Here is a 27,975-nt window from a genome sequence, read left to right on the forward strand (position 1 = left end):
CCTCTTCCCAAGTCCCAGTGTGGATCAGCTTTGCAACATACTCGTCCAGGGACCCTCTCCTGGTGACAGCTGTCCTGTGGGGTTGTATGTGGCCAGCACAGGCTCGTCACGTGGCAGTCCTGCCCGGAGAAGCTTGGCAGGGGGAGTAGGGCAGTCCAGGGGCGGCTGATCACAGGCAGCTTCTCACCCGGCCTGCCACGCCTCCCACAGGGCCTGCACTCAGCCAATCAGCTCCACCAAGCTCCGATCTGCAAGGCGGAAGCCAGCCTGGTTCCTGGCTTTGGGGCTGGAAATTATGGGATGAGGGCCTGGGGCCCCACTGGAGGCACCATTTAGTGTCAGGACCCCAGGAACCAGTCCTCCGTCTGGCCAGAGAGACGCTGGATTGTGGCATTTCTCCAGCTGCTCCCCAGGGGGAGGGAGGACCTCTTTGAGGCCTATAGGCCTAGCTTCTGACCCTGGCAACACCAGGCCCCAGCCTGCCTGAAGACCAACAAGTCAGAGGGCAGCAAATTTTTAACTAGGCCCATTGATCATTAACCAGAGTAGGAAGGAGTCCGAAGTCAGCATCTCTTGGGGACAGAAACCAGCTGGGCCTGGAGCCTCCTGCAGAGATGCTGGGCCCCAAAGTCTGGTCCTCTGTGAGGCGGGGGCTGAGCAGGGCTTTGTCCAGGACCATGGGGAGCTGGGCCTCAGGGGAGGGGAGGAAGATGGACATCTCAGGCATCTACCCCCCCGTGACCACCCCCTTCACTGCCACAGCCGAGGTGGACTATGGGAAACTGGAGGAGAATCTGCACAAACTGGGCACCTTTCCCTTCCGAGGTAAGTGGGGTCCGCCCCCTGTGGAAGTTGGGGAGATGTGAGTGACCCTGGTGTCCTGAGCCAGAGACCAGAGGAGGGTACTCAGGCTCTGTCAAGCTGCTCTGGGACAGTTGGCTACTCTGCGGGTCATTTTCTGATGAGAGAGGAACAGGTCCCTGCTCTGGAGTCAGGAGACAGGCGGGAAGCTAACTGCTGGCCTGTGATCTTGGCTGGAATCTCACCTGCCTCAGTTTTCCCAACTGTAACCTGCTATGTTTGTTAAAAAAAAAAAAAAAAAAAAGTTCTTCATCCAGCATTATTGTGGGGATCAAACTAGGTAACGGGTGGGAAAGCTTTTGTCAACCAGACACTCTACGCAGATGTGATGGCAGCCTGGGTGTCACATGTGGCAGCCCAGCCAGCAGGCTCATCTCCCTCAAAGACTTGTGTGCATAGTCTCTTCTAGACAAAGCCTCCCTTGGCCAAACTAATTCCTGTTCTGGATCCTCTGGCTCATTTTCCCCATTACACATGGATTCCCCCCCACCTGAGGTCAGGGACCAGATCATATTTGTGATGCTCAGTGTAAAACACAGCCATGGGTGCAATAAATGAAAATAAAAAGTGGCAAAGTTTGCCCATCCTGCCCTGCCCACTCTAATCCGTCTCTCCTGGCAGTGCTCCGAGGCAGTGCTCCCAATAGCCCCATTTCACAGATGGGCATCTGGCGCTCAGCGTGATGCTGTTATTTGCACAAGGTCACTCAGCTAGTAAATGACTGAGCTGGGATTTGGACTTGGGTTGACTGCACAGCCATGCTCAGTTTCACTCCACTGCACTGACTGCTGAGTCCCTAGATGGGATCATTCCAAGCCATAGACCCTGGTTGGCACCAGCATGGGAATGGAGTGGTTCTGACTGAGGTGGTGCCATGGAGCTGAACATACACCCTTGATTCAAAACACAGCTCTGGAGTTCCCGTGATGGCACAGTGGTAACAAACCTAACTAGTATCCATGAGGACTCAGGTTTGATCCCTGGCCTCACTCAGTGGGTTAAGAATCCTGCGTTGCTGTGAGCTGTGGTGTAGGTGGCAGATGTGGCTCAGATTCGACCCCTAGCCTGGGAACTACAATATGCCACAGGTGTGGCCTTAAAAGGACAAAAAATAAAACCCCAACCAACAAACCAAAAACCCCACAGCTCTGCCATGATATAGCTGGGAGCTAATCTCTCTAAACTTGAGTCTCCCCATCTGACTCGTGGGAGAAAAAATGGCCATCACAGGAGGGTTGGGAAAAAGATCTGAGAGAATGCAAGGGAAGACATGCTTGTAAATTGTGAAGATTGCCATACATTAGAAGGTGTGGATTCCAGCAATTCCCATTGTGGCTCAGCTGGTTAAGAACCTGACACAGTGTCTGTAAGGATAAGGGTTCGATCCCTGGCCTGAGACTCCTCTTGTGTCTCAGTTCTGGAGTGATGTGACCCTTCCCCAGGGGATAGCGAATGCTCTGTGGACAGCTACACAGAGCAGTGACACAAACTCTAAGTACGTTTCTGCTGGGGCTTATCTCACTGGAGCCGGAAGGATAGAGATCTGGTACTCTAGAAGCAAAGCGAGAAGCTCCTTGAATCTCTAAGAGAAGAGAAGACTCAGCTTCACCTCCCAGGTTCAAGGACGCCCCAGATTCAAGGGTAGGGGGTGTGGGGAGGTGGGCTTTGCATCAGTGTCTGCCTGCACCCCAGGCTCTTTTCTGGACCCTTCCTTCTCCTCGCCACACTCCTGAGGCAGGGTCGAGGGGGCAGAGGTGGCTGGGAGCACAGTCTGCTGTGGCTTTGGCAGGGCGGCCACTGGTCCACCTGACATTCAAGCTGCCCTGGCACATCTCTCTCTTACCCACACACACAGGGGAGCAGGAGGCTGTGTAGGAGAGCCTAGCTTGCTGACTTAATAAGACCTGGGTAAGGGAGTTCCTGCCATGGTGCAGTGGAAACGAATCCAACTAGGAACCATGAGGTCAAGGGTTCCATCCTTTGCCTCGCTCAGTGGGTTAAGGACTCGGCGTTGCCTTGAGTTGTGTTGTAGGTTGCAGAGCGGCTCGGATCTGGTGTAGCTGTGGCTGTGGTATAGGCTGGCAGCTACAGCTCTGGTTCGACTCCTAGCCTGGGGACCTCCATATGCCACGGGTGCAGCCCTAAAAAGGACAAAAAGACAAAAAAAAAAAAAAAAAAAAAAAAAAAAAAAAAAAAAAAAAGACCTGGGTAAGAATCCTGGTTCTGCCCCTTACGGCGACCTTGGAAAATTCACAGAAGCCTTCTAATCTGGTTTCCTCTTTTTCAAATGGGAACCGAGCCACAGCATTCAACACAGTCCTCCCAGGAAGCTCAAACCTGGGGCCCCAGCACAGGAGCCATAGGGTCCTGCCACTGCTCCCAGGATGAAGCCAGAGAGCCTGGGAAGGGAGCAGTGAGCCACTTTAGCTCTAAAATCTGTCTCCTGGAGTTCCCGTCGTGGCGCAGTGGTTAACGAATCCGACTAGGAACCATGAGGTTGCGGGTTCGGTCCCTGCCCTTGCTCAGTGGGTTAAAGATCCGGCGTTGCCGTGAGCTGTGGTGTAGGTTGCAGACGCGGCTCGGATCCCGCGTTGCTGTGGCTGTGGCATAGGCCGGTGGCCACAGCTCCGATTCAACCCCTAGCCTGGGAACCTCCATATGCCCCGGGAGCGGCCCAAGAAATAGCAACAGCAACAACAACAACAACAACAAAAAAAAAAGACAAAAAGACAAAAAAAAAAAAATCTGTCTCCTTGCCTGTTCCTTGCCCCCTACTGCAGCCAACACTCAGGGGTGGAGGAGGGACCCATCACATTTCACAGTGCCAGGGCCTCCTGCCATGGGTTAAAGGTCCTCCAAAGAGATGGGAACCTGCCCTTGATGAATCTGTGACCATTTAAGAGAATCTTCTGGAAGGCATTGCCTGCAACTGAATAGTTCTTTTTATTTATCTGTGTTTTGGCATTGTTAATTTGTACTAATTATTTGAGTAAAGCATAATCTCTTAAAATAAAACTCATGGAATTGCTCTTATGGTGAAGCAGGTTAAGGATCTGGCATTGCCACCACAGCAGCCTGGGTCGCTGCTGTGGCATAGGTTAGATCCCTGGCCCAGGAACTTTTCCGTGCTGCAAGCACAGCTAAAAAAATAAAATAAAGAGTTCCCGTCGTGGCACAGTGGTTAACGAATCCGACTAGGAACCATGAGGTTGCGGGTTCGGTCCCTGCCCTTGCTCAGTGGGTTAAGGATCTGGCGTTGCCGTGAGCTGTGGTGTAGGTTGCAGATGCGGCTTGGATCCTGAGTTGCTGTGGCTCTGGTGTAGGCCGGTGGCTACAGCTCCGATTAGACCCCTAGCCTGGGAACCTCCATATGCCATGGCAGCGGCCCAAGAAATAGCAAAAAATAATAATAATAATAAAAAATAAGATAAAATAAAATAAAATAAAATAAAATAAAAACTTATAACCAGAGACCAGAGGGAGGAGTTTTTGCAGAAGGTCCTTTGTCCCTGAACTCATACCCACAAACAACCTCAAAGGTGAACTTTGAATTGTTATTTCCAAATGAGGTGAGTGGATGACCCCAGAGCTACTCTAGCAAGCCCGGAGAGCTGACATTTCCCCAAAACTTTTTTTTTTTGTCTTTTTGCCATTTCTTGGGCCGCTACCATGGCGTATGGAGATTCCCAGGCTAGGGGTCTAATCGGAGCTGTAGCCACTGGCCTACCCCAGAGCCACAGAAACGCGGGATCCGAGCCGCGTCTGCAACCTACACCACAGCTCATGGCAACGCCGGATCCTTAACCCACTGAGCAAGGCCAGGGATGGAACCCTTGACCTCATGGTTCCTAGTCAGATTCGTTAACCACTGAGCCACGACGGGAACTCCTGCCCAAAACTTTAAGCTTCTGTTATTCCCTTATTATGAAGGATAAACCATGGTTTCTTGGACTAAGGTATAATATTTTGTGTATATTAAAGCCACTACCTTGTTAAATACAGTATTTTAAAATATCACAATTTTAATAGTCCTATTTTGGCATTAAAAAATGTGGTATATGGAGTGCCTGTTGTGGTGCAGCAGAAACGAATCCGACCAGGAACCATGGGGTTGCGGGTTCGATCCCTGGCCTCACTCAGTGGGTTAAGGATCTGGCGTTGCCACGAGCTGTGGTGTAGGTCGCAGATGAGCCTCGGATCCTGCATTGCTGTGGCTGTGGGGTAGTCTGGCAGCTGCAGCTCTGTTTCAACCCTTAGCCTAGGAATTTCCACATGCCACAGGTGTGGCCCTAAAAAGAAAAAAAAAAAAAGTTGTATATGCCTCTGGGAGTGGACCAGGGTTCTTTCTACCCTGAGAGGCCCTGAGTATAACTTGGGATTGGAGGCCAGACTCTCAGTTGTCTGTACATCTAGAGAGCCTGGCCACCTGTCCCAGCAGCTTTTAACCTGAACTGTGCCCACTTACAGGAGAGTCGAGGGTGTGGGCAGATTCTAGGTTTGCAGGTATGACACTAAGGCAAGAGGTGGTGGATCCCTATCCTGGAACAGCCCAGGGATCTAGGGCTGGGTGAAGCTTCCTGTCCTGTCTAATCTTCTCAGCCCACTGCTTGTCTTCCCCCAATTGTGACCTCATGTTATTCCAGAATGTGCTCCTTCCTGGACCCCTTTTTCTTCTCGACCCTGATGTGTAAGGGGGCTGGAGGCCACAAGTGGGGAAGGAATGCACAAAGCTGGCAGTAGAGAAAGACACTAGACTTAGGCAGCCAGGAATGGATGCCAGCCCAGCCAAGTGGGACCTTTGGCCATGGCCAGCCTGACCCAGCAGCCTCTGCCCCTTGGAGACCACCAGATTGAGAGGAAGAGAAACCAACGACTGGAAGATAAGAAGGTCTGAGCTGCAGAATAGGTGACAAGCAGAAGGCAGAAGGGACTCAGAATTGGGGAAGGTGCCCTTCCCCCGGCCTCAGGGACAGCTGTCAGGGTGGGAGAAAGGTCCCAGGCCTCAGGCCATGCCTGTCAGACCAGACATAAGGGATGCCATGGCCTCTCTCCCGCCCCCCCGCCCTCCCAACCACCTTCCTCACAATGGGGTTCATTGCTGAGGTGGGAGGGGCCTCCTAGGGAGGGCACAGCAGGGGGCCTGCCTGGCAGATACCCTCGGGGAGCCTGTCTTTTCAAGCATGAGCCATACCATCTGGGCTCCCCCACTTCCAGTGTGCTCTTAGCTCTGCCTGCCTGGCGTGGGGTCCTGGAGACTTTCTTGGAGCTCATCCAGCAACCATCATGCAGGGTGGTGCTGGGAACCGCCCTCTTCCTGGGAGGTGGAGGCCTCATGCTGTGGATGCAGAGGAAGAGGAGAAGGAAGGCAGCTTCTGAGGGTGCACAAGATGAGCAAGAGCCACCAGAAAGCCACGAAGAAAAGAACGAGAACTGGATCAAATCGCACTTTAGCCGTCTTTCCGAAGAGAAGCTGCCCGCCGGAGGAACAGCCGGGACCAGCAGCACGGCCGGGGGCAACTGCGGCATCACGGGGGCTCCCCAGCCTGACGGTGGCATCGGAGAGGCCAGCACGACAATCCCCGGGGAGACCTTCACCACCAGGCAGGGAGAAGACGGCGCGGCTCTTCACCGGGAGTCCTTCACCAGCAAGCAGAGGATGTCTGGGACCTTGGTGACCAAAGAAACTCCCAAGGAGTCTGAAAAATCCTCGGCCACGGAGGAGGCCACGTGGGCCGCCGTGGCTGCCTGTACCAAGGACATTGACGCCAAGGGACAGCAGCTGGCCAACTCCATGCTGCAGCGTGTCATGGCGTGCCAGAACTCAGGCCACCTGGAGTCCAAGGATATCAACCAGGAAGAGCTGAAAGCGCTCGAGGAGGTGCAGTTAAAGCTGAAAGGCAATTTCTTCACCCAGCGGGAAGCCACCATAGCTGGCGCCAACCACACGCACACCTTCCATAGTCACCAGGGCCACCAGGGTCATCCAAGCCACCCGAGCCACCAGAGCCACAGCCTGCCCAACCGCAGCCATTAGACCACCTAACCACGGATGGACATGCCCCTTCCCCCAACAAGGCTGGCACACACAGGCCTGTTTTCTCTCCGATGGGGCAGCCTAGGTGGCCCAGACTAAGATGCTGCCGCCCAAAGCCCCTCTTCGTCAGGCCCCCACAGGAGTCCTGGGCCCTTTTGACTCCTTGAGCAAAGGCTGCCACTGATGTCCCCTGATGAAGGAAGAGCTGGGTGGAAGCCAAGCAGACGCACAGGCCCCTGAAGACCCACTGAGAGGCAATGAAAGAGGCCGATACCAGGAGCAGCCAAGAGCACCTGATGCCAAACGCCTGGACCTGAGCCAATAAAGCCTTGAACACCCTCACTTAGAGTCTGGGGCTCTGGGGCCAGCCTCAGGTGCGGGCAGGCCAGTGGGGAGAGGGTTCCTCCTGCCACGGCCTCTGGGTGGGCTCCGTAAAATTGATTCCTGGGTCTCAGGTTCTGGGGAGTCTCCAGGGGGCTCAACACCCACTGCCCTGCTGTTGCCAGAGAAAGAGAAGCAGCAGCCGGGAGCTGGGAGGAGAGACAGGATTTCAGAGGCAAGGAAGTAAACAGGGGTGGGAGGTGGGCCCGCTGTTCTCTTGGTACCACCCTCACCCTGTATACCCCTTCTCACGCTGTGCTGTTTTCCTGCCCCCCTGGCACCCGTGTTCGTGCCTCCCCACTATCCACCTATAGAGTGACTGTGTTGCATGCTCCCTCGTTTTTGTGTTACTATGGCTGGGCTGTCACTGCTGCAGCTCAGCTAAATAATAGTGTTAGTGGAGTTTCTGATGTGGTTCAGCAAGTTACCAACCCAATGAGTATCCACGAGGATGCAGGTTCAATCCCTGGCCTTGCTCAGTAGGTTGAGGATCTGACATTGCCGTGAGCTGTGGTGTAGGTTGCGGATGCAGTTCGGATCCTGCGTGGCTCTTTGGCTGTGTGGACCCGCAGCTTCAGCTCCGATTCAACCCCTAGCCTGGGAACTTCCATATGCCACAGATGTGGCCCCCCAAAAAGAAAAAAAAATAGTAGTAGTATTAGTACAACCAGTAGCTCCCCTACCCCCTTTCAGGGAGTTTTTAGTATATGATTGCTCTGTGTTGTGTTATGATGCAGCTAGATACTACACTAGACACAAAGAAGGGAAGTTAACAGCCACTAGACTCTTGTCCGAGAGTCTGCAGGAAAGGTGGCGGGTTTCCCAGATCAAGGCTTAATTCCATTAAAGCTCTTTAGGAGATTGCTTAAGCATTTCATCAGGAGTTTTGATTTCATTCTGGGGGAAGTTATGAATTACATTATGCAAAAACGTTCTGCCCTAGACCAGGTTTGGGACAATTTTCTCTTATACAAAAAAATTGTCGATAGGAGTTCCCATTGTGGCTCAGTGGTTAACGAATCCGACTAGGAACCATGAGGTTGCGGGTTCAATCCCTGGTCTTGCTCAGTGGGTTAAGGATCTGACGTTGCCATGAGCTGCGGTGTAGGTTGCAGACTCGGCTCAGATCCCGCGTTGCTGTGGCTTTGGCGTAGGCTGGCAGCTACAGCTCCGATTAGACCCCTAGCCTGGGAACCTCCATATGCCATGGGGGCGGCCCAAGAAATGGCAAAAAGACCAAAAAAAAAAAAAATTGTCAACAGGTAGTGTCGTAGGCGTCAATGGGGGCCAAAACGAGGGGGATACCATCCTTGACCTTGATGCTTCTAGACAATGTAGGACAAGTGCTGGGCAAGAACAAAATGCTGTGGAGCACAAGGGGGAGGGGATTGAGAGGCTGCAGCTAGGGAGGTATTCCAGGCAGAGGGGACAGCGGGAACAAAGTTCTAGAGGCGGGAAGGTGGCAGTGTGTCTGAGGGAACTTGACAGTCAGTTTGCCTGGAGGGCAACATTTGGAGACAGGCAAAGGGGAAGAGGAAAAGCCCAAAAAGTGACTCCAAATCCTCAAGCCAAGAAGTCTGTTGTGTCCGATTTCCTCATTTGACAGCAGGGACCAGTTCGAGAAATGTTGCCTACTCCCACAGGTGTGGGTGGGAAATTCAAGGGATCTGAGCATCTCTGCATATTTTTGAAGAGGCAGCAGGAAAGGACAAGGAATAGGGAATAAAAGTTCAGAGGAGAGCTGTCCAATGGAGGCTTGATCCCAGGAGGACTTCTTGGAGGAAGCAGCAATGATGACAGGCCAAGGCCAAACAGTGACTGGGGGATACTCCTTATATAAAAGAGACTGTAATTCCTTTGGGCCACAATAAGTCACCACATTGTGCATCTCCAGCCCCCACCCACTCCCCTTACCAGGCCACGCTGGTTCCCCAGAGCAGCCAGAATAACCATGGGGGCAAAAGAAGGAAGCTTCCAAAATGAGCTTCTTTCCTCTTAGAGCTGGAGGGGGCCTGAGAGGTCCCTGGGCAACCTCCCTCCTCACACGAGCCATCCTCCCCCCTTCAAATAGAAAGCTGCCACCTTCCTGATTGAAGGCTTGAGTCCATGCTCTGACTCCATGATGATCGCAGCTAACACTGAGCGCCAGGTAATAGCTCTTCTAAGCACTTTACGAATAGGATCTCGTTTAAACATCACCCGCCTTTGAGAAGGGCACTAATGTTCCCCTCACTTTTCAGTTGAGGAAGCTGAGGTTTGGTTAAGCCATTTGTCCCAGAGCTCATAGCTGGTGAGGGGCTACATTGGGTATTAAACCCAGGCTGCTCTGACTTCAGAGTCCTTGTATCTGACCACTTGGCTCACTGCTCCCCGCTTCCCCACCACTCACTTTCCTCACACCAGACCTATCCAGGACCCTGGCCTTTTCCTCTCCTTTAGCCCCGCCTCTACATCAGGGGTGGCACTTTGGGCCTGACAGTGGACATCTAGTCAAGGAGAAGGAGGGGGCTCTTGGCAGTATCAGGTCACAGACTTCCAAGGGCTTTCTTTCCTGCACATTTTCTCATTTGAGCCTTTAAGACAGCCCTATAAAGTAGGGTTTTCTTGTCATCCCATGGGAAAGGAAAGGGCATCTGAGAAACATGACACGATTGCCCAATAGTCAGAGGGACTCAAGTCCAGTACTTACCTGACTCTGTCACGCTTCTCCCCCAGCCTGGCATTTCTTCCTTATTGGGAGCCAGGCCTGGGTCGGATGCTCCCTTAAATGAAACGAGGAGAGGCCACGAAGACGTGCAGCCCAGGAGCCTACTTCACCTCCAGAGCAAGAGACCCAGATGTCCTGCCATTTAGGTCAAGTTCACTTGTGGGCCCTGACGCTTCTGGAACTGACCACCAGAATGAAAGGGACTTTGAGAGTGAGTGACTGTGGCTAGAAATAACGCCTAAAGCAAGAAACCCCCTTTGAGGGGCTGGCAGGAAGGGCTGGGGAGGAGGTAGCAGAAGCTTGATCTCTAAATCCTTAGCCAGAGGATGCTGGTCCAGTCGTAGCTGGACCTTGGGATTGGCAACTCTGTGAATGGGATGACCTACTGGGAGAATACGAGACCTTATGTAGTGAAACAGCGGAGGCTCCTACCATGAGCTCCTGGCCTGACATGGAGGAATTGATCCTGAGAAGGCGATCCAACAGAAGCCAAAAGTGTTTGCCTCAAGATGGTCCCCATAATGTTATCAAGGCAAAAAACTGGGGGAAAACGCTAAGTATCCAGTGAACTCTTCCGGCAACTCTCTCCACAGAATCTAAGGGTGCAGTGAACAGCATGCAGAAGGGCTTGTGGGAGTTCCCGTCGTGGCTCAGTGGTTAACGAATCCAACTAGGAACCATGAGGTTGCGGGTTCGACCCCTGGCCTTGCTCAGTGGGTTAAGGATCCGGCGTTGCTGTGGCTGTGGCGCAGGTCGGTGGCTACAGCTCCGATTAGACCCCTAGCCTGGGAACCTCCATATTCTGCGGGAGTGGCCCTAGAAAAGGCAAAAAGACAAAAAAATAAATAAATAAATAAAAGGGCTTGTGGTAAAAAGTTGACTCTCCATCACACTATGTCCCCTAAGGATGACTCACAGGAACAATCTCTCTTGGTCCCAGTGCCAGGAAACTCTGTGTTTCTCCAGCGCAGCTGCTTTGATTTATCTTGATTTCTGCATATCTCTCAGCTGACCATGTTTCCCTTTTAGCTTTGACTGTCGGGAAGCTCCAACTCATATTTCTGGCTCATTTGTCACAACTGGATGGCAGGGATTTTGTTTACTAATATTGCCCTAGCTTTCTTTTCTTTCATTTCTCCTGAACGGTCTTCTAGATATTAATAATCTCCGTGTATTTTATGTTGTATTTAAGAAAAAAAAATTTTGGGAATGGAATGGAGAGGAGAAGGAAGAGGAAAGAGAAGGTTAAATGAAAAAAGCTGAGAGGAAAATGGTTTAACATTCCCTTCAGATTTAGCTGAAGAGTGTCAGTTCTCCTGGTCCCTCACGGACATACAAGGGCTGATGCCTTTAACTGGTAATGTTAGAAACTGCTCAAATGGTGGATAAAACAAGAAAATGCAAAAGAAAATAATGAGATATCGTCATTTTTCACCTGGAAAATTGGCAAAAATTAGTTCTGACACTACCCAGTATTGGCATCAATGAACACTAATGGTGTCTTCTATGTGCTGATGGACTATGGATAATTAGAAGCTTGGTGGAGTTCCCTGGTGGCCTAGCATTAAAGGATTTGGCATTGTCACTGCTGTGGCTCAGGCTCTATCCCTGGCCCAGGAACTTCCACTGTCACAGGCATGGCCGGAAAAAAAAAAAAAAAAAAGGAGCAGTTTGGCTCCTAAAGGTGCATTTACACGTGACTCAGCAATTACACACTGAAGTATCTAAATTGTAGAGAAAATTTTTTTTCTTTTTTGGCTGCCCCATGGTACATGGAGTTCCTGGGCCAAGGATCAGGTCCAAGCTGCAGTTGTGATCTAAGCCACAGCTGCAGCAATGCCAAATTCTTAACCCACTGTGCCAGGCCAGGGATCGAACCTGTGTCTCAGTGCTCCCAAGACACTTCTAATCCCGTTGTGCCACAGCAGGAACTCCAACTGTAGAGAGATTCCTAAGCATGTGTTTTCAGCATTATTTGTAACAGCAAAAATAACTATTCTAAATGTCATCAAATGGAGAATGAAAAGTAAATTGTGGTCTAACCTCCCAAGAGAATATTGTATAGCAGAGAAAATGAATGAATCAGAACTACCTGTACTGTTATGGACAATGCTCGAAACAATGGTGAGCAAAAATGGCAGAAGGTTATCTGATTCCATTTCTATAGTTTTAAGTGACAAGAAAGATATTCTATCTTCTTTATGGGTCCAGATACATGTTTTGAGGGTATGAAGATATGGGAACAATAAACACTTGAGACAGAACAGCGATAAGGACAAGGAAGGTGACCAGGGGAGTGTTGTCACGGGTGCTGTGTATACCGATGTGCATTATATTATTATCCATTCTTTTTGGTATGGCTAAAACATCTCATTCAAACAAACATCTCATTCAAACAATCCAACTAGGAACCATGAGGTTGCAGGTTCGATCCCTGGCCTCGCTCAGTGGGTTAAGGATCTGGCATTGCCGTGAGCTGTGGTGTATGTAGGTTGCAGAGGCAGCTCAGATCCCATGTTGATGTGACTGTGGCGCAGGCCAGCAGCTGTAGCTCTGACTGGACCCCTAGGCTGGGAACCTCCATATCCAGTGGGTGCAGCCTTAAAAAGAAAAAAAAAAAAAAGAAAAAATGGTGTGAACACTCTCACCGCAACTGGGTAAAACACTCCGCCTGCATCAGGACAAAGATGGAAAGGAAATGTGTGAAGTGCCACGTTGTTGGGGAGGGAGGAACATGGGTGAGTGTAAGTCCAATATCCAGTTTTTCATAAGCGGATGAGAAGGTGTTGCTGGCTGTGATGGGGCCTCTCTCACAGGTTTCGTGGTCCAGGGTTCCAACGGCGAGTTCCCCTTCCTGACCAGCAGCGAGCGCCTGGAGGTGGTGAGCCGAGTGCGCCAGGCCATGCCTAAGGACAAGCTCCTGCTAGCCGGCTCCGGCTGCGAGTGTGAGGCCATGATGCTCGGGGCCCCGGGCGTGGCTGGGTGTGGGGGGCAGGGTCCTCAGCCCTGGGGCTGGCTTCAGTCCAGTCTTACTCTATCTCTTGTGCACTCCTTGCTTGCCCCAGAGACCTAGCCACCCCTTCTTCCTCCTGCTCTCAGCCTCCAAGGCCTGAAGGGAAGACTCCCTCTTTCTTCCTGCAGCCACTCAAGCCACAGTGGAGATGACGGTGAGCATGGCCCAGGTCGGGGCTGATGCCGTGATGGTGGTGACCCCTTGCTACTATCGTGGCCGCATGAGCAGCGCTGCCCTCATTCACCACTACACCAAGGTGGGAGTGAGGGGTGGGCTTGGCTTTAAGGCTTGGGACCAAGAGGAGGCTGGGTGAGATAGCAGTTCTGCCTGGGGAGAAGAGGGGAGGGGAGAGAAGCTGGGAGCAGAGTGGTGAGCCTACTTCCCATGAATGGCAGCTTTGGGAAAGGGGAGGGACGCCACTGTGAACCAACTGTGAGACAGTGGGCGACTGATCTAACCAGGCTGTTGCTGTTTCCTCCCCTCTCAGATGGGAGGAATGATGGAATCATCCTCCTAGGGAGGTGTGAGGATGGAGTTCGATCAGAACATAGAGGACTTAGGAGTTCCTGTCATGGCAGTGGTGAACGAATCTGACTAGGAACCATGAGGTTGCAGGTTCGAATCCTGGCCTCACTCAGCAGGTTAAGGATCTGGCGTTGCCGTGAGCTGTGGTGTAGGTTGCAGACGCGGCTTGGATCCTGCATTGCTGTGGCTGTGGCATATACTGGCAGCAACAGCTCAGATTGGATCCCTAGCCTGGGAACCTCCATATGCCCTGAGAGCAGCCCTAGAAAAGGCAATAAAAAAACAAAACAAAACAAAAAAAACCCCCAAAAAACCATAAAGGACTTGGGAGTTTCTGTTGTGGCTCAGTGTGTTAAGAACCCTGCATAGGAGTTCCCACTGTGCCTCAGTGGATTATGATCTTGATTGGTATCCATGAGGTTACAGGTTCAATCCCTGGCCTCACTTAGTGGGTTAAGGATCCAGTGTTGCTGTGAACTGTGGTGTAGTTCACAGTTAAGGCTAGGATCTGGCGTTGCTGTGGCTGTGGCGTAAGTTAGCAGCAACAGCTCTGATTCAACCCCTAGCTCAGGAACTTCCATATGCAGCAGGTGCAGTTATAAAAACAAAAACCAAAAATCACAAAGGACTTAGAACTGCATCTGGCACACTCTAACTATCACCCAGTTTAGTGGTTGCGATCAGGTGCCAAGCTCTGTGACTTCTAGTCCAGGAGGGAGCCCTGGGAGAGGTCCCCTGCAGAGACCCAGGCCCGGGGCAGCTGCCTTCCCCCCTCTTCTCTGCTCCCCTCAGGTTGCTGACCTGTCTCCAATACCTGTGGTGCTGTACAGTGTCCCAGCCAACACGGGGCTGGACCTGCCCGTGGATGCGGTGGTCACGCTTTCCCAGCACCCGAATATCGTGGGCATCAAGGACAGCGGTGGTGACGTGAGTGGCAACAGCTCTCAGCTGGGGCACCCCCTCCTCTTTTTCTGCCAACTTCAGAGCAGTTCTGGGACCCACTTCAGTCCTGGGCCCCTGTGTGGGTTCCCTCTGCCCTGTGGGCTCTCTGGGGTTCGTCTGAACTTTGGGGCATTTCTCTGGGACCTGGGCACGTCTTCTCCCACACTTGCCCAGCCCCATCCAGGCTGGTGGCCCAGCTCTGACACCAGCTTTGCTGTTGCAGGTGACCAGGATTGGGCTGATTGTTCACAAAACCAGGAGGCAGGATTTCCAGGTGCTGGCTGGATCGGCGGGCTTCCTGCTGGCCAGCTATGCTGTGGGTAGGCTTCCTGCTGCTCTCCAACTGTGATGAGAGATCAAGATAAACCCAGACAGCTGGGTTCTGCTGGGAGAGACGGTGAGGGCTGGGGCTGGGTCTGCAGAGGGCCTTTGCCAGCCTGCCTGCTCCGAAGCCTCAGAGGCCAGGCCCGCTTCTCGCTTATCTGAATAGTGGGTGCTCGTAAGTGACCTTATTGGGCGGAAGAGGGTGTCTGTGTACAATCCCTGGCCTGTGGTGGGGATGTCTGTAGTTTGCTCTAAGTCCCAGGCTCCCTGCTTAGGTGACAAATTTAGGTCCTCTAATCTCACCTTGCAAATCATTCTCTGAGGGCAGAGACCGTGGGGCCCTTCCCACGAGTCCGAGAGTGTGTTTTCCTCCGACCCTGGGCCCAGGCCAGAGCGAGTTGTCAGGCGTGCAGGGTAGGGCGGGGGATCTTCAGCTGCCTGATCAGATTCTGTTCCAGTCCAGGAACCTAGGAATGTCACCATTAAACCAACTGCTCTTGACCTTGGGGTCAAAGTCCTTGAGTTCAGGTTGGAGTAGATGCTTCCCTCCCCTCAGCTGAAGCCCCAGTGAGTGAAGATTTGAGTGACTGTTTCAGCAGGGGCCATGCTGGTTCCTCTTCTCTCTGGTCTCTGCAGACTTTGGCTGGTGGTGTAGGTCCTGGATAATTCCCCTCGGCTATGTCCCAGTCTCGAAAGGGGGGAGAAGAGGGGACCCACTTATGCTACATTCCTGAGAGTGTGGTAGATGGAAATAGCACGGCTCTGGATCTGGGGATCTGAGCTGGAATCTGAGCTCTGCCATTTATTCACTGAATATCACTGGGCAAGTTATCCCACTGCTCTGGGCCCGAGTTTCCTCTCTGCTATGCATGGAGGTCTTGGGAGGACTCAAGAACATCGGCCCTGTGTCTGCCGTAGGACTTGGCACATAGTAGGTTTTCAGTAAATGGCAGCTATATTAGCTCACTCCAGATTGCCTGTTCTCTCTCCAGTCTGGAGGCCACTTTGCTCAGGATCACTTCTACCTAGCCTTGGAATCACACTCACAGGCTTGGCAGAAGTGGCAGGACCTTTGGAGATCACAGCCAGCCCGTTTTCATTGCCCAGATGAAAACAAAGAGGACGAGAGACAGCCCAAGATTTGTCCAAGTTCATGCAGCCAAAGGGAGGAAGTGCCCGGTCTCCTGTGTCTGGAGCATGTTCCCCTCCCTTTCCCTCCCCACCGTGTCCCAGGCTGAATTCTCTGGGGGGAATAAAATTTCAGTAGAGCAAAGGCTTCCTGTCTTTTCCACCCGCTTCCAGGACTGATGAGTCAGGGGGCTATTGGAGGAGCGTGGGGATGTCAGCTGGCAGGTGAGACTTTACTCTGAGGGGAAAGGGGTGCAGAGGAGGAACTGTCCTTGAGTTAGGCTCTGCTCCCTGCCCCCAGCCTGGGAGATTCTATGTTGAAGATGCTGGAAATATCCTCTGTGGAAATCTGTACTCTGTGAACGCGCAGAGCATGCGTTAGATGTGGCTAACCAGGGTGTAGAAATCCACAGCCTGTCTCCCCAGAACAAAGATGTGCCGGGGACCAGGATTTGGGATTCTCTGCAGGAAGAGGCTCTGGCTGATATTCTGCATTTTACTCTGTGGCAGGAGCTGTGGGGGGCGTGTGCGCCCTGGCCAATGTCCTAGGGGCTCAGGTGTGCCAGCTGGAGCGACTCTGCCTCACAGGGCAATGGGAAGATGCCCAGAAGCTGCAACACCGCCTCATTGAGCCAAACACCGCGGTGAGCTCCCAGCCAATGGCCCCAGAGTGAGGGTGGTCTGTGTCCTCATTGGAGCAGGAGCCAGGACTGGCACAGAGGTCCCCACTTAGTCTCTTTTCTTTCAGAAAGTCCTTTTCGAGAACACTCCAGTATGGGACTGCTTTGTGCCTCCCCAGCAAATCTTGACTTCAAAGCGGAGCCCCATTGGGTCTCAAACTTAAATGTGCATTAGAATTCATTTAGGGAGCTGGTTAAAATTCTACTCCTTTAGGAATGCCAGGAATAGGCATTGAAACAAGCATCCTGGGTGAATGTGACATAAGGAATCCTGGAACTTTACTTAGAGAGGCACTGCCTAGAGGAAGGGAACCCTGGGCCTTGAGAGCAACTTTTCAAGGGTCCAGATCTTGAAAAACAGTGATTGAAAATAATAGAGGAGTTGGAAGGCTAGGGGTATTCAGAGCCCGGTTTTCCCAGGAGAGTCCTGTCTTCAAATAATCCATTCTGCAGTCAGACCATGTACCTTCATTCTGTGTTGGGCGAGTCAAGGAGAAAAGGCAAGATGGAACGCCTGCCAGGGACAGGTGACGCTGTGCAGAGCCGTACTGGCACCAGAAGCTAAAGGAAAAATGCGTGTTCCTAGAGAGACATGTTTTTTTTGTATATTTTCAGTCAAATTTTTTATTTTGAGATAATTATAGGTTCACGTACAATGGTAAGAAACAATACAAGGAGATCCCACGTATTCATTACGTGGTTCACCTAACAGCAACACCTTACAGAACGACGGCACAATTTCATAACCAGGATTTTGACACTGATAAAGTCAAGTACAGAATATTTCTGCCACCATATGTATCCCTCTGTTATTCTTTTATAGCCATACCTACTCACCTCCTTCTCCTACCTCCTTAACCCCCAGCAACCACAAATATGCTCATCATTTTTATCATTTTATCAGTTTGACTGTTCTATAAATGGAATTATAGAGTCTATAACCTTTTGAGATTGGCTTTTTTCACTCAGCATAATTTTCTGGCAATTCGTTCAGGCACGTGTAGCAATAATAGTCTGTTCCTTTTTATTGCTGAATAGTAATTCATGATGTGGCCATAAACGACTTGTTCAACCAATCACCTCTTGAAGGAGAATTGGTTGTTTCCAGTTTAGGGATATCAAAAGCTGCTATGAACATTCATGAACAGGTTTTTGTGTGACCAGAACTTTTCATTTTTTTCTGAGATAAATACACAATTTTGGGAGTTCCTGTCGTGGCTCAGTGGTTAACGAATCCGACTAGGAACCATGAGGTTGCGGGTGCGATCCCTGGCCTTGCTCAGTGGGTTAAGGATCTGGCATTGCCGTGAGCTATGGTGTAGGTCGCAGACGCAGCTCGGATCCCGCGTTGCTGTGGCTCTGGCGTAGGCCGGCGGCTACAGCTCTGATTCAACCCCTAGTCTGGGAACCTCCATGTGCTGTGGGGGTGGCCCAAGAAATGGCAAAAAGACAAACAAACAAACAAAAAACACCACAATTTTGTTTGCATGTTTGGTGTTTTAAGAAACTGACCAACTGTTTTCCAGGTTAAGTGTACCATTTTTTTTTTTTTTTTTTTTTTGGTCTTTTTACGGCCTCACTCAAGGCTTATGGAGGTTCCCAGGCTAGGGTCAAATTGGAGCTGTAGCCACTAGCCTACACCACAGCCACAGCAACACCAGATCCAAGCAGCATCTGCAACCTACACCACAGCTCACAGCAACACTGGATCCTTAATCCACTGAGCAAGGCCAGAGATCAAAGCTGTGTCCTCATGGATGCTAATCAGATTCACTTCCACTGAGCCATGACGGGAACTCCTGTATTTTTAAAAAAATTTTAAATTATAGTTGACCTACAATGTTCTGTCAGTTTCTGCTGTACAGCAAAGTGACCCAGTTATGTTTCTTTTCTCACATTATGGTGCATCAATTTCCATCACAAGTGATTGGATATAGTTTCCTGTGCTCTACAGCAGGATCTCATTGCTTATCCACTCCAAATGCAGTAGTTTGTATCTACTCACCCCAAACTCCCAGTCCATCCCACTCCCTCCCCCTCCCCCTTGGCAACCACAAGTCTGTCCCCCATGTCCATGAGTCTGTTTCTTTTCTGCAGATAGGTTCATTTGTGCCATATATTAGATTCCACATATCATATGGTTTGTGATATCATATGGTATTTTTCTTTCTATTTCTGACTTACTTGACTTAATATGAGACTCTCTAGTTCCATCCATATGCTGCAAAGGGCATTATTTCGTTCTTTTTTATGACGGAGTAGTATTCCATTGTGTATATGTATCACATCTTCTTAATCCATTCATCTGTCGATGGACATTTAGGTTGTTTCCATGTCTTGGCAATTGTGAATAGTGCTGCAATGAACAGAGTGGTGTATATATCTTTTTCAATGAAAGTTTTGTCTGGATATATGCCCAGGAGTGGGATTGCTGGATTATATGATAGTATTCAGTTTTTTATTTGAGCCCCGAACCAAGGAAAAATTAGTCTGCAGGTTTTCCATTGCTAAAAACTACTGTGCTAAATAAGTCTGAGATGTGCATTATTTAGTTGCTTATTTGAAGAGAGAAAAGCAATGTATTCCAATACTTATGGTAACTTACTCTCACAGCAAATTAAAATTTCCAGAGAGATCTCCTTAAGCTACTCAACTTTGTTTTGGTTCTGCTTATACTCTAGTATAATTTCACTGCAAGTGCTATACAATTTCTTATTTTATATCTAATGAAAAAGACAATAATTTTAAGAGCCGTATCTCTGAGAAAGCCTTTTTTGTTCATTCTTCAGGTATGTATATTAAAATAAAGTTACCAATTCTCTCAATTCAAGAGGTCCAGCTTCAACCCTATGGTTTGTTTTGATTTGAAACACAACACGTGAAATTACTTGTGTCTAAATAATGCACTCAAATTTAATTTTTGCACCAAGGACATCAAAAAGGGGGGCTAGTTATCTTCTCTAAAAATGATCGCTTGGTCGGTGTGGAAAAAGAAGGCTTGTGTAACTCCTCACACCAGTAAAAAGTGCCTCTGACTCCACTTAAACGTCTACAATTAAAAACAAAACCTAAAGAAAAATTGCCCAGTTATCTTCAAGAATTACTCTTCATTCTTCCTTTAATCTGTGCCCACCACCACCACCATCACCGCCACTCGCCTGCTTCCCCCCCATTTTGTATTTACGTCAGTGTCAATGTATGAGTGATCCAGTCTCTCTGCATCGTTACCAGCATTTGATGTTGTGACTTTTTTTTAACCATTCTGATAGACATGTCATGACATCTCATTGTGGTTTTTTTTTTTTTTTCTTCTGCTTTCTTTGTTTGTCTTTTTAGGGCCACACCCTTGGCATATGGAGGTTCCCAGGCTAGGGGTTGAATCGGAGCTGTAGTTGCCGGCTTATGCCACAGCCACAGCAACGCCAGATCCGAGCCACATCTGCGACCTACACCACAGCTCATGGCAACGCCAGATCCTTAACCCACTGAGCAAGGCCAGGGATCGAACCCACTTCCTCATCGATATTAGTCTGGCTTGTTAACCACTGAGCCACGATGGGAACTCCTCTTTCTTTCTTTCGTTTTTTTTCCTCCTTCGGGATATGGAAGTTCCCAAGCCAGGGGTCGAGCCACAGCCACTGTAGAAGCAATGCTTGTGTTGTGAGCCACACGGGAAGTCCTCATTGTGGTTTTAATTTACATTTTTTGATGGCTAGTGCTAACGAAAATCTCATCATATTTATTTGTCATCTGTATATCTTCTTAGATAAAATGTCTGTTTATGTCTCTTGCCCATTTTTTTAATTAATTATTTTTAAACTGTTGCCTTTTGGAAATTCATTATATCTTCTAGATGCTAGTCCTTTGTCAGATATGTGGTTTGAAAGTATTTTCTCCCAGTCTGTAGCTTGTCTTATTCTTTGAACAAATCTTTTGAAAGGATAATAAAAAATTTTTTAATTTTGAGGAAGTGCAGTTAATCAACATTATCTTTTGTGTTTATGCTTTTGATCCAAGTCTAAGAACCCTTTGCCTAGTGCTGGATTTTGAACTTTTAAAAACTTTTTTCTTTAAAGTTTTATATTTTAGAAGCCTGTGATCCCTTTAGCGTTAATTTTTATGAAACGTATGAGACTTAGATCAAGGTTCATTTTTTTTTTCTTTTCTTTTTTGACCTATAGATATCCATTTGCTCCAGCACCATTTGTTGAAAAGATGGTCTTTCCTTTATTGAATTACTTTTGCAGCTTTGTCAAAAATCAGTTGGGTGTATTTGTGTGGGTCTATTTCTGGATTCTCTCTTCTCCCCATTGATCTATCCCTCTGTAATGTCACACAGACTTGATTGCTGTAGGTGTGTAATAAGTCTTAAAATCAGGTAGACTGATGCCTCCTGCTTTGTTCTTTTTTTTTTTTTTTTTCAAAATTGTTTTAACGAAACTAATTCCTTTGTCTTTCCATATAAATGTTAGAAAACTACTGTCTATCTATATCTACAAATACCTTTGCTGGGATTTTGCTAAACCTGTATACCAATTTGGGGGCAATTGGCATTTTTACTATGTTGTCTTCCAGTCCTTGAATATGGTGTATCTCCATTTACATAGGCCTTGTTTGATTTATTTCATCAGCATTTTGTAGTATTTGGCCAACAAATCCTGTACCAGTTTTGAGAGATTTATACCCAAGTGGCTCATATTTTTTGAGTTATTATAAATGATATTGTATTTTTTTCTTTTCCTTTTTTTTTTTTTTTTTTTTTTTTTTTTTTTGTTGATTTTTAGGGCCGCACTCATGGCATATGGCGGTTCCCAGGCTAGGGGTCCAATCAGAGCCACAGCTGCCGGCTTACAGCACAGCCACAGCAATGCCAGATCTGAGCCGCGTCTGCGACCTACACCACAGCTCACGGCAATGCCGGATCCTTAACCCACTGAGCGAGGCAGGGATTGAACCTGCAACCTCATGGTTCCTAGTCAGATTTGTTTCCACTGTGCCACAACAGGAACTCTAATATTGTATTTTTAATTTCACTACTCATATGTTCATTGCTAGTATGTACAGGAACACAACTGATTTTTGCTTATTTATCTTGTATCGTATGACTTTGCTGAACTCTCTTATTAGTTCTAGCAGTTTTATTTTTTTTTCCAGATTCCTTGGGATTTTTCTATGTAGACAATCATATCATCTACAAATAGAAAAAGGTTTATTTCTTCCTTTTTGATCTGTATGCCTTTTATTTCTTGTCTTGCCTTATTGCACTAGAACTTCCTGCACTATGTTGATTAAGAGTAGTGAGAATGGACATACTTGCCTTGTTTCTGATCTTAAGGAAAAGCATTTAGCCTTTCACCATTAGGTACAGTGTTAGCTATAAGGTTTCTGTAGATACTCTTGGGTGAGTTGAGGCAGTTCCCCCTCTTTTCCGGTTTTCAGTGAGTTTTTAAATCATGAATGGGTGTTGAATTTTTCTGAATTTTTTTTCTGCACTAATTAATACAATCTTGTGATTTTTTTTTTCCTCTTTAGTCTGTTAACATGGCAGGTTATGTTAATAATCTTCAAATATTGAACCAGACTTGTAAACCCGGAATAAACCCCACTTACGCATGATGTATAACTCTTTATATATTGCTGAATTCCCTTTGCTAATATTTTGCTAAGAGTTTTTCTGTCTATATTCATAAGAGATATTGGTGTACAGTCTTTCTTTTTCTTTCTTCCCTGATTTTGTCTGATTTTGGTAACATGGTAAAAATTGCTTTGTTAATTGATTGGGAAGTGTTTCCTCCTCCTCTGTTTTCTGGAAGAGACTGTGAGGATTAGTGTTAAATCGTCTTTAAACATTTTTGAGGGAGTTCCCGTGCTGGCTCAGTGGTTAACAAACTCGACTAGCATCCATGAGGATGCGGGTTCGATCCCTGGCCTCTCTCAGTAGGTTAAGGATCCGGCATTGTCATGAGCTGTGGTGTAGGCCGGTGGCTACAGCTCTGTTGGACCCCTAGCCCGGGATCCTCCATATGCCACTGGTGCAGCCCTAAAAAGACAAAAGAGAGAAAAACAAACAGACATTTTGGAGAATTCTCCAGTGAAACCATCTGGGCCTGGAGATTTCTTTTGGGGGAGTTGAAAGAAATAAGAGCTCCCTTCTAGGCCTCTACTGATCCCTCCCCAGCTGGAAGGGGGAGCAGTACCTCCTTACTGCTCCCCATGTGGCCTCACGGACATCCCTCCTGTGTCTAGTGGGGATGGTCTCCTTAGTGCAGAGCAGCAGTCAGAGTTCTGACTCTCTTCATTAGGCCTCTTCTGAGACCATCCCTCGTGGGCACAGGGTACTCTTTACCGCTGAGTATGGGGTAGAAATTCTGGCCCCCAGTTCAGCCTTTGCTGGCCAGGGTGTGGGTGGGGCCACAGGTTTTTATTGTGGGATTTGGCTGGAGTAGACCGATTATTGATTATTAACTAGAAATTCTCCATCTTGCTCAGCTGCCCCTTCCCAGTCCTTGGCCAGAGAGAACAGGATGTGGTGGGGGGTTTTTATTTTTTTCTTTCTTTTTTTCTAGCATATGGAGGTTCCCAGGCTATGGGTCAATCGGAGCTACAGGTGCCAGCTCGGATGTGGGATCCGAGCCTGCATCTTCGACCTATACTACAACTCAGGGCAAGGTCAGATCCTTAACCCACTGAGCAAGGACAGGGATTGAACCTGAAACCTCATGGTTACTAGTTGGGTTTGTTACCGCTGAGCCACGACAGGAACTCCTTGTGGGGCTTTTCTTGTCTGTGCTTGTTGGCATTTCAGGGTTACTTGCTCCTTCAGCTCCAAGTCCGGGCCACGGAGCTTAGCACTGTGCTGTTCCTTGGGTCCTGAGGCCCCTGGTTTGTCTCTCTTCTCTCTGCCTTTCACAGTCTTATGTTTGTTTTTACATAATGTCCTGGGGGTTTTAGTTCTACCTTTTGGGAGGAATAGAGAATTGTATCCCTATTCCATCTTCCTGGAATTGGAAGCTCTAAATAGTTTTCTAAATGGTGAGTTTTCTCTCCTAAAACATTAAAGTAGTTGGAGAAAAAAATTGAAACATTTAAAAGTAGGTGCTTTAAAATTCACAGCATTTTTTTCATTTAAAATATTTTATCTAGGAGTTTCCTGGTGGTTCAGTAGGTTAAGGATCCAGCATTGTTGCCATGGTGGCTCTGGTTTACTGCTGTGGCACAGGTTCGATCCCTGGCCTGAGACGATTCTCGTGCTGTGGGCATGGCCAAAAAGAGATATTTGTATCTATACCAAAAACATAACTGATTAGAATTTTAGGAGTTCCCACTGTGGCTCAGTGGAAGTGAATCCGACTAGGAACCATGAGGTTTCGGGTTTGATCACTGGCCTTGCTCAGTGGGTTAAGGATCCAGTGTTGCTGTGAGCTGTGGAGATATGGCTTGGATCTGACGTTGCTGTGTCTGTGGCGTAGGCTGGCGGCTACAGTTCCAATTTGACCCCTAGCCTGGGAACCTCCATATTCTGCGAGTGAGGCCCTAAAAAGCAAAAAAAAAAAAAAAAAAAAAAAAGAATTTTACTCCCCTGGCTTGAATGGAAGCAAACACATCAAAACAATTTTTTTGCCCAAATCCACTTTTGTGTACATAGGGACACACATGATTAGTCTGCCTCAGGCTACATTATGACAGGGCATGGCTCTGTTGGATCCTGCCTTTATTTAAAACTTTTCCAAAAAAACACAAAAACAAAACAAAAATGGCAAAAAAAAAAAACAACCTTTGAAGATAAATCAATGAACAAGTGGGAGTTCCCATTGTGCCTCAGTGGTAACGAACCCAACTGGTATCCATGAGGATGTGGGTTCAATCCCTGGCCCTGCTCAGTGGGTTAAGGATCTGGTGTTGCTACGGCTGTGACATAGGCTGGCAGCTGTGGCTCTGATTTGATCCCTAGCTTGGGAACTTCCATATGCCACAGGTGGGGCCCTAAAAAGAAAAAAGAAAAAAAAAACTTTGGCATTTTTTGCATTAAGGATTTTTTTTTTGCATTGATTTTTTACTTTTTAAAAAATATTGCATTAAATATTTGTCTTGTGACAGTGTTTTTTGGTGGCCCCTCAAGTTTTGCCTCTGAGACGACAGTCCCAACAGAGCCAGGCAATGTTTTGTTCCCTAAAGCGGTGGGCAGACTCCAGACTTCCCCACAGTTTGTATCTTTCCCTCCAAGAGACAGATTAACTCGGATGTAGAGAAAGGACAGCTGAGGAGGCAAGCGTGAGTCTCCCTGGGTGTGAAGGCTCTCCTGGGATAGGACGCTCTAAAAATAGGGCATAAGAATTGGAGAAATGAGGGTCTTTCCACTGAGGCCCCCACCCACCCAAAGGCCCAGGCTGTGCTACACATTCTGGACATGCCACTGCGTTAGGACCTCCACTCTCCCACTCCCAGCTGCCTGCAAGAAGGTCCCAGAACCTACCTGCCCCCAGAACAGGAAGAGGAGCTTCCAGGCCTCTTGGCGTCTGGGCTAACAGTGCTATTTTTCTCATCCAATTCTTGTGATATGGGATCTCCTAATTTTTACAGACGAAGCAGCTCGGGCTGCCCCTTGGGAAGAGAGGATGCTGCCATCCTAGCCCTCGGCATGCCATCCTCTCTTACCCTTCCCTCTGTGCCTGGTCCTGTGCCAGCTCTGGGCACACACTCAGGAATGCCTTGGACACCTGTCTGCTGCCTGCGCTGTAGGCTCAACCACCCCAAGAGCAGCTTGATGTCACCTTGTTGCCCTGCCCTGCTCGAACGCAATGTGCTTCTTCTACCCTCCTGCCCAGCCGGCCTCCTGCCCCGACTATATTTAGGACTTTCCATGGTTCTTACCTCCAAAGCATTCCACCGTTTCTCAGGGTCTATAGAGGGCCAAGGCAGAGCTCTTCAGACACCTCTGGTGGGAGAAAGCATTCCTCTAGCTATTTCTTGTTTCCATTGTCTCTCCCACCCTACTCAGGTTTTGGGTGAAAAGCCCAGTTTGTTGGAACATCATGGCTGGAGCAGGGCCTAGGAGGAGGCTTCCTGAAGCCTACTGGCCTCTACGGCTGAGTAGGTATTAATCCTTCATTGATGCTTCTCAACCTTTTTACCCCAAACAACCTCTTTTTATTATTTTTACCCCTCATGAAGCCCATATTTCGAAGGTTTTACCTTCCCTCAGAAGAAAATTTTATTACATAATAATTACTTTCCTAGTTTTTAGGTAGTCAAAGATTAACCTAAAACTTCCCATCAGCATGAAACAACTAGTTGCAATGCTCAAAGAAAAGAAATCTGATGGGTTTTTTTTGGGGGGGGTTGTTTATTTATTTGTTTGGACTTTTAGGCCCACACCCACAGCCTATGCAAGTTCCCAAGCTAGGGGTCCAATCAGAGCTGTAGCTGCCAGCCTACACCGCAGCCACAGCAACACCAGATCTGAGCAGTGTCTGCAACCTACACCACAGCTCATGGCAATGCCAGATCCTTACCCCATGGAGTGGGGGCCAGGGAATGAGCCCACATCCTCATGGATACTAGTCGGGTTCGTTACTGCTGAGCCACTACGGGAACTCCAAATTTGATGCTTTATTTTCTCCACGCATGATTTTAAAGTATGACAATAGCTCTAAGTCTCCCATTACAATGGAAAAGACGTTAGAGATCCTGTGGTCTGGCCCCTGCATTTTTTTAGGCAAATGAACTTGCTCAGAGAGAAGTTAATGATACAAGGTTACACAGTGTAACTTCTTTGGACACTGACTCCTTGTTTTCCCTGTGGCAGCATTTGGATTGGGGTCAGGGAGGAGGGATGGGGGGATGGGGGGATGGGGGGATGGGGGCGACGTTGCTGCTGGGGTGAGAGAAGGTGGGCTGTGCCTGACTTCCCAGGCCCTCTGTGCCCTGGGTCAGGTTCAGGGACCTGGGCTGCAGACCAGTGATGGGACCCAGACCAGGGATGCTCTACTGCCCAGACCCACAGCGCTGCCTCTCCCATCCCAGCTGAGGATGCACTGCCACTCTCCTCCCTGATGGCGTGGATTCTCTCCCCAAACCAAAGGAGGCGCCTTCTGTCCTCTAGCCTAGGTTCTGGCATTGTGTTCTTTACTGCCCACCTGCCTTCTGGATTCCCAATCTGCTCAATCTAAGCCGCATAGATTCAGCAGAGTTACTTTACAGGAGGAGGAGGGTGGGAACCCTGACTTTCTGAAAATGACACATCTGGGTCCTGGACGTGTGTGGGCAGGGGACTCCCTCCCCAGTCTCTTCTAACAGGCCCTGCTTCGCAGGTGACCTGGCGCTTCGGGATCCCGGGGCTGAAGAAAACCATGGACTGGTTTGGCTACTACGGAGGCCCCTGCCGCGCCCCCTTGCAGGAGCTGAACCCAGCCCAGGAGGAGGTGCTGCGGTTGGATTTCACCAGCAACGGCTGGCTCTGAGGACCAGGAGGGGACGGCCAACCTGCTCCCATCTCAGCACCTGCCTTGCACTGGCAGCCTGAAGAGGAACATGGGTGGCGAGGGTTCGAGGCTCCCTTTCTCGCTTCAGTCCTCCAGGTAGCCTCTCTCCTGGCACTGCCATCACGCTCATCTCCTGCTCTCCCAGCCCAACAACCTCTGGCATTTGTATCCTGAAATCGGGGTCTCTGGAGACCTTCAGCCTGGGAAGGAGCAAAGTGACTTGTCTCCCTACTGTTCCTTCCTCTCCCCTGAGACATGTGAACCAGCAGCCAGAGGGGACGGACAAGGGGGCAGTTGGGCACCAATAAGCCATGTTTTACCGAAAGGAAGACTGCTTAGACTTGGGGGTACAAACCCAAGTCCAGTACAACACAGCGGGAAACCCAGGCAACTCCTAGGAACCCAAGTTCTGACTCCTTGCACTCGTTTGGGAAACCTGATCAGAAAGGGGTCACTGGTCCTTCAATAGACCCCCGAGCTGCATTCTAGCCCTTTCCTAAATCTGTGTGCTTCATCTCACATCGTCTCTAGCCTTGATCCCCACGGTCAAGTGCACCAGTGAGACAGCCCCATGGCTTGCTAGAACTGGTAAATAATGACACCTGGTGGATAAATGCTATATTCTAGAAAACGGTTCTAGCCACCCCGAGTCTGAAACATTAGGAAAAGGGACTTGGCCTGAGACAGGACCATCCCCTTGTCTATACACACTCTGCTTCTATTGTTGAGAACAATTTGTTATTGCAATAAAGCTTAATAGGTTAAACTAGTGTGGCTATGTATGGATGGACACCCCACTGCTATGCAGGTTTCCTGCCCAGATGTCCAGAACCTTCCTAAAGCCAATTTAGCTCCCAAGGTCTGTTTTTTTCGCAGCTCTGAGAGAGGCCCAAAGGATA

The 27,975-nt window shown here is 49.0% G+C and overlaps 2 protein-coding genes across 4 annotated transcripts; both read left to right on the forward strand.

Moving 5' to 3' along the window:
• The first annotated feature begins 254 nt into the window (after window positions 1-254).
• Window positions 255-27,842, forward strand: HOGA1 (4-hydroxy-2-oxoglutarate aldolase 1). 3 transcript variants are annotated; one of them, NM_001190169.1, is given in 7 exon segments: window positions 255-825; window positions 12,800-12,928; window positions 13,125-13,252; window positions 14,314-14,448; window positions 14,687-14,783; window positions 16,426-16,559; window positions 26,906-27,842. In NM_001190169.1, coding segments are annotated over 7 exon segments (984 nt in total). In that variant the 5' UTR covers window positions 255-614; the 3' UTR covers window positions 27,056-27,842.
• Window positions 4,513-7,237, forward strand: C14H10orf62 (chromosome 14 C10orf62 homolog). The gene has a single exon (XM_084995008.1). The coding sequence runs from the start codon at window positions 6,194-6,196 to the stop codon at window positions 6,893-6,895; it is 702 nt and encodes a 233-aa protein (XP_084851134.1). The 5' UTR covers window positions 4,513-6,193; the 3' UTR covers window positions 6,896-7,237.
• Window positions 27,843-27,975: the final 133 nt, after the last annotated feature.

This window comes from Sus scrofa, chromosome 14 (genome assembly GCF_054392235.1).
Source record: "Sus scrofa isolate SSC_HxYL_T2T_F1_AM1 chromosome 14, Sscrofa_HxYL_maternal_Yorkshire_Landrace_v2.0, whole genome shotgun sequence".
Lineage (NCBI taxonomy): Eukaryota > Metazoa > Chordata > Mammalia > Artiodactyla > Suidae > Sus > Sus scrofa.